The 14,351-nt window shown below is 52.0% G+C and overlaps 1 protein-coding gene across 2 annotated transcripts in view; it reads right to left on the reverse strand.

Moving 5' to 3' along the window:
* The window catches only part of LOC144762250 (exportin-5-like), a 1,106,737-nt gene that overhangs the window by 299,664 nt on the left and 792,722 nt on the right, over positions 1-14,351 (reverse strand). For both annotated transcript variants that reach the window (XM_078647393.1, XM_078647392.1), the window contains exon 24: positions 1,034-1,080. In XM_078647393.1, coding sequence (XP_078503519.1) covers positions 1,034-1,080 — 47 coding nt within the window. The remainder of the gene's footprint in view (positions 1-1,033; positions 1,081-14,351) is intronic.

The raw sequence follows: 14,351 nt of genomic DNA on the forward strand, positions 1-14,351 counted from the left end.
GTTTAAAATGACAGTAGCTTCATGACACACCGGGTAAATTTACATTCGATACATTGATAGTTGGTGTATTCTGAACCAGGGGTGGAAATACATGAAAGTGCATGCTTGTGGTGGATGTTTATATGGCATGGTGTAAGCAAGATTTAAAATGGATAGTTGAAGCACAATACCTATCCATCTAGAAACAGTAGGTCTTGACAATTGCAAGATATCAATTGTATTTTCCTCAAACACTGGCTTGCTGAGTCCTTGAGAGATCACAGAAGCAGCTTGGATTGGTTGATTTAGACTCTTTAAACTCTGCTTTATCGCATCACACACATTTTGCAGTACATTGCATTAGTTGTCCAACATAAGGACTGCAGGTTCCACCGAGGTCCTTCAAATCTGGCCTTCAGGAACTCATATCATAAGCAGGATGCGCCACTCACTCCAACTTCTACTTCATCCAATGTTTTACTTATATGATTTAAAGCATTTGAGATGTCGAAATATCTGCAGAAACTGAAATTAGCTAAGCATGTGTTGCGTGAATGTTACATTTTCATTGCCAGTGTAAAGTTTTGTGTACACATGTACACAAATGCAAATAGACACTGGAAATGTAATCTAGCATCATCTGTAATGCAACACGTGCAATGAGCAATCAGAATTTCTGTGAGATTTTTCACAAAGTTTTTGAATCTTCAAGGGTAGTCCGACAAAGTAAAACAGAACTGTGCAGTATATAGTGGAGCAAATGTGCTTATAATCATAATGCAGGGCGAAGAAAAAAAAGCAAAAATAATTTTAAATAAATACACATTTGCACACACTCTGCAACACTTGCTGTATTCAGACTGCATCATTATGAAGCACATCACTTCCAAAAAAAAGTGGAGGACTTTTGAGGTTCAAAAATTGGATAATTCTGGATTATGTTTTGTTTGATTTAGACCAGGATTCACACTTTATGCATCCTGGTCTAAATACAAATTCCTTTGCCCCCTCAGTGGTAAAAATCCTGATCAATCGACTCAGCTGAGGGTCTTACTTCTCCATCTTCCTCTGGTCGATCAGATGCCACTTGTTCGACAGCCTCTGTAAAAAAAAAAAAAAAAAAAAAAAATCAGTTAAAACCAGACAGTGCAGTAGCCTTTTTGGATGTCTTTTACAGGCAAGTGTGAAGACTAAACCAAATAAAGCATAATTCATATCAAACCTGGGTAGTAAGAAGCATTATGAAAAGCAACTGATAATTCAGGTGCTACAGGCCAAAGTACTTGCTTAGAGGGAGGGCATTAACAGGGAATAATGGGCTGGTTTTCACAAAATCGCAGCGTGAAAATGCCCATCATAACCTGGCCATACACAATATGATGCCACAAATGACATTGGGTAACATATCCAGAGGAATAAGAGCAAGGTGCATACCTTGAGTAATGCACTTTCCGGTGGACACTATCAAACCACAGATTCCTCGACCTCAGAACAATTCCCAGGTGACAGAATAGATCTCTATGGTTATCTCCAGCAAGGTACCCACATTCAGCATGGTGTCACAATGTAGCTTCACACTGGCTCTGTACTGCCCTGTAAGTGATAGAGTGGAGCCTCATTAAAGCACCACAACTGCGCTGTAGTCAGTTTCTTATTTTTCTGTTTCTGAACAGTTTTTTTTTTTTTTTTTTTGCAGTTTTATATAGCGCGAACTAGACCCGAACGGAATCAGGTATCAGAGCGCTTTACATAGCACGAGTTACGTTACATGAGGACGGACACACATTCATTTTAGGCACGGGGAGATTAAGTGATTTGCCCAGAATCACAGGAGGTTTTGGCGTCGTTACCGAGACTCGAACCCAGATCCCCAGGTCCGAGGTCGAACGCCCTAGCCGTTAGGCCAACTCCTCTCCCAGTTAAATGTGTAGTGCAAAGAACTGTGGGTACCAGTGTGCTTCAAGTTAATTTACGAACGGATCAGTTAATAAAGGCGACTCCACATAATGTGGAGGTAGGAAGGAAGGGAGTAATCTGCAGGTAGATAAGGTATCCACTAGAAAGAGGTATCAAAAGTAACTTGTTCTTCTAATGGATATTTCTAACTGCAGACTGTTCACCTGAGAATAGATACAACCTAAGTACCTACCTTGTTGTAGGGTCTGTGGAGTGCACTCAGGCCAATAAGTCCTGCAGAACAGAGGGTACAAAATGTCTTTACTACTGAACCCACTTTGCCAACATCATGCCTGGCCGGTATCAAGGACAGGCACTCCATGTGCCAATGCAGTAGTAGCAGCCTTAGTTCTGGTGGTATTGGCTCTCAAACTTTGTCCAGCGCGTAGCAGATCTTAATCCAGCTGACTAACCACCGCAACAGGGTCCTCTTCTGCACAGCCTTCCCTTTTTTCACCTCTGAGAACCCTACAAAAAAATTGAACGTCCACACAGTGGTCTTTGAAACAATCAATATAAAAGCATAAATCCCTTTTGGGCCCAAATGAATCAATCTTCCCCATCTCTTTCGAGGGGGTTGGGAGAGGGGCAACGAAAGTTAGTAGGATGATGAATTGCCCAACGTAAAAAGGAGTCATGACTTTAGGTTAAAAGGCACCCAGAGTCATTAAAGTATGAGTTACTTAAATTTCTGTAACAATGTAACTGGTATAGACTATTCTAGCCGCAGATTCCTAAACGTAGAATTATCCCGAGGCGTGAGACTGGATCCGGAAACTTTTTTGCCCAGCATCCAAGTGGCGGGGGACGGCATCACGCGACTCCGCCCAAGCATCGTCCGCGTACGTGACGTCAGCGAGGTTGCAGTAGTCCCACCTTGGCGCGCCTACGTCAGTTTTCTTCTGAGAACTCTTCCACGCCATAACGTGGAGCCATCAGACAAAACTGTGGGAGTATGGGAACAGTGTGTGGTAGAGCAGAAAAAGGGATGGTGATGAACAACTACATAAGGAGCAGTGCCAGACACTGAAGTGCCCAAAGGCAGGGAAAAGAATAAAGAATAGAGCACAGCCCTGAGCAGTCACCCCGTCAGTATGTAGATGGCCCCCCCTGGAGACAAGGAACATATGTAAAGATGTCATGACAACATGCAGCAGGACTACAACCCCCACCAAGAACAATGAAGGGGAACCGGTCCCAAGACAAGCAGGAGTAACAACCTCCAAGGCAACCCCAGCACAGAGTGTGACAACACCCCAAAGGGGCAAAGGCACGGCCAGATGACCCCAACCCAGGGGATCGCAGAGGGGCCAGAAACCTTAGCAACAAAAGGGAGGGGAGGGAAGGGAGTGAATGCAACCCCCAATCCTGGAGCAACCAGAGCAGAGGGGCACAGGAGGACCTATAAACTCATCCTCCAATGCACCACAGAGGAGGAAAGGAACAAAGAGACAGGACGAATCATCCTGACAGAAAGAGCAAAAGAAAACACTCACAGAAGACTCAGCCACCCACCGGAGGCGAGTGCAGAAGACCAACCAAGGGTCCTCGCAGAACGGGGAGGAAGGGCAGGCCGTGAAGGAATCTGCGGCTAGAATCGTCTCTACCAGATACATCATTACCGAAGGTAAGTAACTCGTACATCTGATAGAGACTACTAGACGCAGATTCCTTAACATAGAATAGATACCCTAGCCATACCCACGGGGAAGGAGGGTCTGCGAGAGGAACCCACCGGCCTGGACACAACAGAGGGTCCCCTCACCCGCCCCCCCCCCCTCCTCCCCCACACCCCTGGGACTAAGCCAACGGACAGGGTGAGGAGCCCCATCCCCCCAGGCAAGGGGAATCCCTACAAGCAGAACACCACTGACCCCAAGGAGGGGGTGTGGGAAGAAGGAAGAGGAAGTCAGTCCACCCTCAACAAAGGAAACAAGGCAAGGCAAGGGGAGGCCGAAGCACCCCTCGCCTATACAAGGCAACAGAACCCCATCCAAGGCCAAAGCAAGGAAGAGGAAGAAAGGCAACCTAGAGGCTCCAAGGAGACGAAGGAAAGAGGAGGCAGCCACGCCCACCACAGCCATAAGTCAAGAGACCAGACAGAACGGAGCTGACAGCAAGAAAGCAGTCGGAAGCAGTGAGAGTAGCCCGGGGCACCCAGGAAAACCGGGCAGGCTGCGCCTGAAAGAGGAAAGAACACAAATGCCATCTCAACCCCCAGGACAGAGAACATGAAGGTAAGAAGGGCCCGGACACCCCTCAGAGAGGGGCCCGCACACATGACCCAAAAAGAAGTAGAACCAGAGCCAAGACGCCAGGCCGCAGACAGCAGGCAGACCAGGCGAACAGCGCAGCGACCCCGGAAAAGACCACCCCGGGGCGCCACCAAGGCATTCCAATCCAGCAAAAGGGAATTGCACCTGCAACGTACGTAAACGCCATGGAGAGCAGAAGTCCGCAGGCAACCACAACTCCCCAGCATAGAACAAGCTATATAACAGCTACCACTACCCACACATAGGGTATGTTAAGTCCCAAGACATAGGAACCCTTTCAGGAAGAAACTTACGCAGCAGAGGACAACAGAAAGAACCGTGGGTAAAACCCCCGCAGAAGGCTTGTCAATCAGCCAAAGAGAAAGAATGTCAGGGCCTACCCGGTGCAGATAACCCAAAGCAAAAACACACAGTCAAGAAGGGACGTCCAGCAGCCAACAGAACCACAGCCTCAACAAGGAGGACTCAAGTGGCCACGAAGCACACAGAACAACAACTAGGGCTACCCGCCCAAAAGGAGGAACACTTCCAAAAACTAGACCAACCTACAGGTCACTGAGGGGAAGAAGAAGGAGGAGGAGGAGGAGGCGGCGGCGGCTGAAGCCCTGCCAAGAACCTCCGGATGGCAGAGTCTGCCGGGGCATGGAACAAAAGGGTGCCATCGTAGGGAAGATCAACCAGCCGTTCCCGAACATTTTCCCGAAACACACAGTCCCAAAGCCAAGCATGACCGCGAAGGGCAACCGAAGAAGCCATGGCACGACCAAGCACCTCCGATATGTCCAGAGCGAAGAATAAACGCCACCATCTCCCGGCCATCCAACGCATGGTGCCGCAAATCAACCCGAGCATCTTCCTGTGACGCGGCGGACCCCCAAGGGGCCCAGCCGAGTCCCACAAACAAGAGGTCGCTCTAGCTAAACACAAAGTATTAAGGGCCAGCAGAGCCACACTGGTGGAAGCAAACACGTTGCGCCCCCAAGAGTCAAGCCAGCGGGCCTCCCGTGATGGTGGAGACAACAGTGGTGGCAGGGAGGGAAAGGCGGTCTGCAAAATGGCACGACCACGCCCCTCCGAGATATCCAGAGCGGAGCGAAGAATAAACGCCGCCAGTTCCCGACCATCCAACGCATGGTGCTGCAAATCAACCCGAGCATCCTCCTGTGAAGTAGCAGTTCCCAGGGACTCAGCCGAGTACCACAAACAAGAGGTGGCCCTAGCCAACACACACAAAGTGTTAAGGGACCGCAGAGGCCAATGCAAATATATTGCGCCCCCACGAGTCCAGCCAGCTGGCCTCCAGTGATCGTGAAGACAACAGCGGCGGCAGGGAGGGAAAGGCAGTCCACAAAAGAGGGCTTGAGGCAGAGGGATGGAGGGAAAGACACACCAGGTCCCGTAATGCCGGTGCAGAAGGTGTTGGGCTCCGGATCCCCCGTGGCGGTGCGCCCCCAAGTCCCAGTCAGGGAAGAATGGAGCAAACCCTCAAAAAGAAGCAGCAGCTCCCTCCCACCAGAGCCCTGGTGGGGAACTTGCAGAAGATGATCTGCGGGAAAATGGGCAACCAGATTACCCATGCGCAAAATACTCACCGCAGTGGACACAGCGTGAGTGAAGGCCGCACCCGACTCCGTAGGGCCCCGCAGTGGGGAAAGCAGTTCCTCTGTGGGCGATGGCTGCAAGCTAAGGCGGCAATCCCCGAAACCAACCGGAGTGGGCAAATGCCAGGCCCGGAAGGGAGAAAGAGGGACTGAGGAGTGGGGGAACTGTGGCTCCTCTGGCGAAAATCGCGGCGGTGGCAACGGCGAGGAGCCCTCCTTTGATGACGTTGGGGAAAAAGCCACGACGCGGCGGCCCGTCTCCGGCGATGACGACACCAGCAGGCATCCAACCTTCGGGGAAGAGGGGGCGTCCGAAGACGAGTCCGTGACTCAACACCAATCCGGCACTATAGAGTCCGCAACCCGAGGCAGGACGTCATCAACGTCTGCCACCAAAGGAGACGCCGGACAATCTTCCTCCACACCACACAGCGCAGAGGACCGGGGCTGGGCCAGAGCCGAGGTGGCTAAGGATGCGTCAGAACGGTGCAGACTCGACCTCCGACGAGGCAGCCACCTGCCTGGAGGAACGAGAGGGACCCGGGGAGTGACAAGGAGCCCCCGCCAGCCCCGACCCATAATGGGACGAGGGGGGGGGTCCGCCGACCCATGTGGCGCCGCCAAGGCTGACTCGAACTGTGACGAGGCAGCCGCCTCCGCAGAGGGACGAGAGGGGTCCGGAGGAGGACGAGGGGTCCCCCGCCAGCCACGACCCATGACGGGACGAGGGGGGTCCAGGGCCAGCAGCTGCCAGCACCGTAGCGGCGTCACCTCAGCCTCAGACAAGACCGCTGCCTGTCCAGAGGGCCGAGAGGGGCAAAGGGATGCGACCCGAGCCCCGGTGACCTCCCGCGACACCACAGGGACTCCCGCAGGAGTTTGCGGCGAGGCAGAGGCGCCGTGGTTCGAAGGAGGGACCCCCGAAGGGCCGCACCCCAACGGCACCACATCCTCCAAACCTGGAGCCGAGCCAGTAGGCGCCGGGGCAGGAGCCGCCGGAGATGCCGCGGAGTGCCCCGCACAAAAAGGGGTCCAACAACGTCCCAGGAGGGGAAGGAGGAGGAGGAGAAGCCAGCGAGGTCTGCAAAGCAGCCGCATATGTCTCCATCTAGGCTCTCGACGCCCCCTCACCGGGTAAAGGTGGATAGGGGGACGACACGCGGGCCACATCACCTGCGGAGAGCCTACGTCCCCAATAGACAAGAAACCAGCCTTCAGGGACAAACTGCGAAACTAACCTACAGGGGAGCGAAGCTCTTGCGGCAAATGAGAGGGATGAAGACGACGACAATGGTTGCTTCGAAAACCTTCTGCAGAAGCTGATCGAGGTGACAAAGCCAATCTGGAAAGGTGAGCCGAGAGAAGTTTCATCCAGCGCTCCCGCCGCGACTTCGGCTTCAACTGTTGGCACGCCTCGCAATCAGTGGAGCCGGGATCCTCCCCCCAAACACCACATACAAATTAGGTGAGGGTCAGTCACCGACATAAGGCGTCCACATGACGAGCTAGTCTTAAAGCCCTAAGGCATCCGCACACTGTTCACACAAACAAACCGCAACAGCAAAGGAAAAGGGCGAAACAGGCCCGGAGCATGAACCGGATACGCTTTGCACGCGGAAAAGGAAAAAAACGGACGTAGGCATGCCGGGGTGGGACTTATGTGACCTCACCTACGCCACGTACGTGGACGATGCCTGGGCAGAGTCGCGTGATGCCGTTCCACCCCCGGCACGCAGGGATGCTGGGCAAAAAAGTTTACGGATCCAGTCTCACGCCGGGGGATAATTCTATGTTAAGGAATCTGCGGCTAGTAGTCTCTATCAGATGTCAGGATATGATCGCGCAGTTGTGCATTGGTTTGAACAGCGTACATAGAAACATCAAGACCAAATTATGATCTCATTGTGAATTGATAAATGGTCTAGGAGGAACTTCGTGTTTCAAACAGTTTTTAAACCTCATCACACCAGTTGATTTAAACAGGGGAGGTGTGACCTGGGAAGATGGCCTTATAGACGTATCTACTGGTGCTCCCGTCGGCGAGACCTGAATCTGCAGAATTCATGATCGCTCTCAGTTGCCCTTCCTTGGCTGATCCCAATAGAGCTGCCTCTGAGCTTTCCAGTGCCTTAGCCAGTGCCATAGACATCCTTGCCCCGGCCAAACGGCACTATTCAGCCCGGAAAAGTCCTTCTCAACCCTGGTTTTCTGACCGCTTAAGATCAATGCGTCAGAAATGCAGGCAACAAGAGAGGTCCTGGACTGCTCGTCCTGACTCTCGGGGTAAAGCCTTGCACAAATCCCTACTTAGAGATTATAAGAAGGCGATTGTCGAAGAAAAAAGGTGCCATTTTACCAACCTCACGGCCTCCCTTAAATCTTCAAGAGAACTGTTCAATACAATCAACTCTCTTTCGGCACCTAAACCAGCCGATCCCACCATCCAATCACAGGCACTCTGCAATAACCTAGCAAGTTTCTTTCATTCTAAGATTGCTGATATCCATAGTTCACTTGAAATCAGCAATCTTGAGCTTGATGCCAACACAGTAGTTTCTCTCCTTCTACCTACTCCCCCTACTGCTGATAAGGTCGATGCTCCACTTAAACCACAGCTTAAGTGTTTCCCCCTCTTGTCTCTAGAAGATCTCAATATCCTACTTGATGCTATCAAGTCATGCTCGCCCCTCGATCCTTGCTCTTAAAAAACGTTGAAAACCTGTAGAGGGTCGGTTCTTCCCCCCCTACTAGAGGTTATGAACATGGCGATCAGCGAGGGGATTTTCCCCTCCCCTTGGAAGACTGCCGTTGTTAAGCCATTGCTTAATTAGCCCTCTCTGGACCCGGGAATACTGAAAAACTATCGTCCAATTTCCCTACTCCCTGCTCCAGCTAGGATCCTGGAGTCCCATATAAATCGTAACCTATCTGCTTTCATCGAGAGTTCCAACTTGCTAGACCCCTCTCAACATGGGTTTCGGGCAGCTCATAGTACTGAGTCTGCCCTCACGGTTGTGACCAATAAAATCCGGTCTAAGGTTGACAGGGGACACTCCACTCTGCTTGTGTTATTACATCTCACAGCAGCGTTTGACACCCTGTCCCCGTCAATCCTGGTCTCCAGGCTCAAGGAAATCGGTCTAGAGGGTTCTGCCCTTAGTTTACTCTCCTCTTTCCTCCATCGTAGGGAGCAGAGAGTTAAAATGGGCGATTTTCTCTCCGATCCCCAACAAGTGCAATGTGGGGTTCCTCAGGGCTCGTCGTTGAGCCCTGTATTATTCAACATCTATGTCACCCCACTTGCTAAGGTGGTACGATCCTTCGGTCTGGATGTGTTATCGTATGTCGATGACACCCAGAACCTGGTATCCATCACCCAACCAGCTAGCGACGTTGCCCCCAAATTCAGAGCATGTATGGAAGCAGTCTCCCAATGGATGGTCCGTAATTTTTTTAAACTAAACGGCAAAAAGACCGAGATCATGGTCTTTGGAGGGAGCCAAGATCTCTGGTCAAAAGACTGGTGGCCTCTGTCTTTGGGAGAATGCCCTTGCCCCACCCTTACCGCCAGAACCTTGGAGTCCTAATTGACCCTGCTCTATCATTTGACTCCCAGGTCAATAGGACAGTGTCAACCTGTTGTGGCATAGTTAGAATTCTTAGGAAAATTGCCCCCTACCTGTCCTTGGTAGCTCGGAAACAAGCAACAGTTGCCTTAGTTTCATCTAGGCTAGATTATTGCAATGCCCTTTATAGTGGCATTAGCAAAGGTTCCATCCACCGTCTCCAAATGGTACAGAATGCAGCGGCCAGGATGGTTTTAAACCTTCCTAGACTAGCTTCTGTAACCATGGCCAGAAGGGACCTCCACTGGCTTCCGATTCCTTCCAGGATTTCTTTTAAACTTCTCTGTCTGTCCCACAGTGCTATACATGGCTCAGAGGGAATCAGGTCTCTTCTGTGTGTGTACATCCCCACGAGAACACTCCGGTCCTCATCAAAGAACATGCTTTCGGTGCCCATATTCGCTAAGGTGAAATGGGGAGGCAGAGCCTTTTCCACCTTGGCTCCAAAACTTTGGAATTCCCTCACCCTGGAGATTTCTAGCCAGTCTTCTTTGGCGGTCTTCAGGAAACACCTGAAGACCTGGCTTTTTTCCCAGGCATATAAGGGGTCGCGCTCCTAGTGGTCTTTGGTCCTGTTATCTGGTAGCCTGGAATTTTCTGTTTGTTTGTTTTGCGCCTTGATGCCCCTTGGGGCTCAGTATGCGCGGTACAAATTGTCATTCATTCATTCAATAGCGGAATACATGCTTGAAAGTCAAAGGGGCCCTCCATGCGACTGGTAAATATTACAGGAAGCTGCACAGGTGGGTGTACAGGGATCCGGTGTAACACTGCATAGCAGCGCTATTTTCATTGCCTCGAGAAGGGCTGAGTGGAGGAACCTCATAAACCCACTCCGCTCTACATGTGCGGACATCCAGAGACCGGCGGGGTGCCGGACCCACTGAGGAGGAAACCTGCTGCTGCGAGGACCAGCTGGCTTCTCGCCAGTGCCTCCTGGAGAGTTGCTAGACGGCTGGACCCCTTGGGTGGAGGGGCCCAGACAGGCTGGACCCCTGAGTGTAGGCCACGGGGCAAGTAAGCAGCAGCCGGTCCTGGAGGCCCAGCAAGGGTTGATTGTGTGTGAGCGGGCATGAGCTTCCTGCGGCTGCCAATAAAGACTGCGGTTTTGAATTGGAGGTGATGGACTGCAGACTTGTAGGACGGCCGCATCATACAAGTGTGTTGTCTGCCTGGAGGCTCTATGGTGTGCCCTAGGAGCGGAACTGGGGTGGGGCCTAGTGGCCGACCCTGCGTAGCATCTGGGATTTCGACAGGCTGGCCTGAGGGCCCGAGAGTCTCAGGAGAATTCAGGTGATCCTGCCCAGGCTCTGGGCAGAAGGCCTCGCATGCAAACGTAAAAGAGCCTACAAGACAAACATGAGGCCTGTGTCCTGCGGTGAACCTGGAGAACTGGACATTCAGTCTGAAGGTCAGTGACACTGGAGCTGGCAGTCCCGTGACGTGGGGACCAACACGAAGGACATCAGGGACACGAGCCTCGAATGGTGCCAAACGAGGCGAGTGAGAAGAACTCGGACGGCACCTGTGTGGAGGGGCCAGTCCTGTATAACTGCACTTCTTCAAGACTTCAGACAGGACAGGGAGCCATACGCAGCCAGAAAAAGCGTAGGCAAATATTTCAAAACAATTCATCCATAGTGCCTCGACGCTGGACTGTGGGTGTGGGAACCTGGAGGCAAAGTTTGGACATTTGGTGTGGTCTGCTGTTGTGAACAGATCTTGTTCAGGGAACTCTCATTTGTGAAAGTAACAGAAGAGGACTAGCAGGTGGAGTTCCCACTCGTGGACATGTTTACGCATCCTACTGAGGAGGTCCGCAAAATCGTCCAACATCGGAAGGTATTCCACTAACAAATGAATGTTGTGGCAGAGAGCCCAACACCAAATGTTTGGAGATAACAGGGAGCTCCAAGAGCTCTTCCCTCCTTGTTTCTATCAGGTGAGGCAGGAAGGCTTTCAATGCTAGGTAGTTGATGTGGAGACCCTGAGAGTGAAACGTCCAATGTAAAAATGCTCTGCAGAACAGGGTCGAGGAATGGCTGCCACTGTAAATGGTTGCGGGTGTTCCACCACTGCAGAGAGTGATGACTGCTGCAGCAACTGATCAACACAAATTCGTCCCAATGACCCTCTGTATGAGACTATTGTGCTAAACATTAATGAAATGGATACATGTGAAGTACTGCATGAGAGCCTATGGCTATGCAGGAGGCCATCATGCCTAAGCACATGACCGTCCTCACAGAGCTGTTCATGTGGTTGGAACATGGAAATTAGTGCTTGAAAAGACTGGCTCCTTGCTGAATTGGGATAGGATAAGTCCACCTCTGTGTTGAGAATAGCCACTAGCTAAAGCTGAATCTGCTGGGGTTGGAGGTGGGATTTGGTGGCATTGATGGTAAACCCCAATTGATAAAGGCGATCTATTGTGGATTGCAAGTGTTTTTGGCACTGCTGACGGGTGGTAGCTTTGATGACCCCATGATCCAGATATGGAAGATGTGAACACCTGGTCTGCGGAAATGGGAGGCTACCACCGCAAGGCATTTGGAAAATTCTCGAGGTGCAGTAGTGAACCCAAAGGGGAGGACTTTGAAATGGGAGTGCCTTCCGCCAACCACAAACTTAAGATATCAGCGATGGGCCAGAGGAAATGTGTAAAAGCATCTGCGCAGCACACTCACAGGCGACACACGGGCACACTACAAAAAGACTCCACGCCAGGTTGCATAAAAAATAACTTGTGTATTATGAAGAACACACTAGAAGGCAATCAGCAATCACTTACAGGGGGGATTACTTACAAGGCAGGGCCAATCGGGCCGCTGCCAGAACCATCACAAATCAAAGAATAAATGGAAGTCCATAAGCAATAATGTATCACCAGCCGTACCTACTGGGTAAAAGACATGCACTTGGCATAAATAACTTTAGGCATTTATGAATGCAGGCCTAAACATGAAGCATACACCTCATTTGCATGAAAAACACAACAGCATGAACATGTGAGCATAACATCAGCATAAGTACATTAGGTAGGAAACACAGATCCTCATCCTGGGGGCGTAAATCAGAGTAGGCATAGACATGGGATCTTAGGGCCTCCTCATTAGCCTAAAAGCATGAACACACCAATAGCATGGAAGCATTAGGCAAGAACATCTTATGCAGGACCCTATTAGCCTGAGGCATAAACCACGTTTGCATGAAGGCATTATCAGATTAGGCATCCTTGTGGGCATAAACATGACATTATGCATAACATCCAGCATAAATAAGCTTGTCAGGAACCATTAGGCATGACATCAGCATGGCAACCCAGAGGGGTAAACATTAGGCAACATTTAGGGCATAAAGACATTATCAGGAGAGCCCTCAGCAGACCAATCCCCTGGTAGTGCCCTCCGTGCTATGCAAACAAATGTGCCCCACGTTGCACCTGCCTCCCCTGTCCGTCGGGGCAGTGGTGTAAAATAAAGTCAGTTCTGGGCAAGTTGGAGTCCTCTCTGTGACTCTGTTGTCACCACAAATGTACAACCGTTGCAGCGGTCCGCAAAAGTGGCACCGCTGTGTAGCCCAACAGAAACACTGCCACTACTTTGCAATTAGGAGCCCAGATTGAGCCCCTCTCTGGGACTCTGTGAACAAAAATTAGGTGGCCCGCAAAGATCTGGCCAGTTGGGGGTCCCTTCCAGGGACCCGAGGCTCAGGGAAAAATAAATGCTTCAAGTGGCAGCAACCAGCAACTGCGGCGTCACTGTGTGTCCCCGGGGCACTGTGGCCTGGTCCGTGGTGGAGCCCAACGGGGGCTGCAAACAATGGTGGCTGCACGTTGCAGCTGCCCACTGCCAGTCGGGGCAGCTGGAGAAACAAGGCCAGCATGGACACTCCCTGTATCTCGGGGCCTCCGGTACCGACCACGTACCTCAGCCGGCCCCCCACAGTTTCTACTCCCAGCTCCACTCACCGGCAGTCCTGCTGTGCGGTCGACTCCTCTGGGCAGGTGGGCACCGGCACCTACAGCAACCCGCGGGGCTCTCCTCTCCTCCCGGGAGCCCCGCCACCAGCAGCACTTCTCCTAACTTCACCTGCTACAGGTTTGGCAATACGAGGGGCTCTCCTCTCCAACGCGGACCCCCGCCACCAGCAGCACTTTCCTGGCAGCTGCTCTGGACTGGATTCTTCTCGTGCTGGTACTGCGGGGCTCTCTCTCCGGATCCCGGGAACCCCACCTTCCTCATGGCTTCACCCGGGCCCTCTCCTGGGACCCGCGACTTTGATGCGGAGCCCGCGAGGCTTCGGATGGCTTCCCCCAGGCAGGGGGAGGCGGAGATGGCCTCCGCACAGCTCAGACGTGCCAGCCCTGCCCACAACCAGGCAGAGGTGCCTGGCTTCCGTGTCGCGGCTCACTCTGCTCTGGGCCTGGGTTGCGGAGGTGATTTGCGGCAAGATTGAAGTGCGGGGTGGGCTCCCGCTGACGTGGCAATAAAACCCTGGGGTGGGCATCAGCTTGGTTTTTAAATATACAGCATGCGGGGTGGGCACCCGCTTATTTCCACAGGCAGGGGTGGGCACCAGCTTAACTTAAAGGCGTGCAAGGCGCCACCATAATGCGGGGTGGGCACCCGCTGTAAAAATAAAGTACACAGGTGGCAAAAACATGGGGTGTAGGCACCCGCTCCTCCCCAAGCAGGCAGGGGGCGTCCCACACGCTAGAATTTCCTTGTAGCACTTCGGGAGCAGAGCGCTGCAGGGACGCACCCGCTCCTCACCTCCTGGGCAGTCAGCTCCTCTTCTCCTGGGCAATCGGCATAGCTCTAGATAGCATGCAGGATAGGAGTGTAACACTCACAAGGCGCTAGGGTGCAGGCAGGGAAGCACAGACAATTCAAGTTTACCACTCCTTTCTT

Source organism: Lissotriton helveticus, chromosome 6, assembly GCF_964261635.1.
Source record: "Lissotriton helveticus chromosome 6, aLisHel1.1, whole genome shotgun sequence".
NCBI lineage: Eukaryota > Metazoa > Chordata > Amphibia > Caudata > Salamandridae > Lissotriton > Lissotriton helveticus.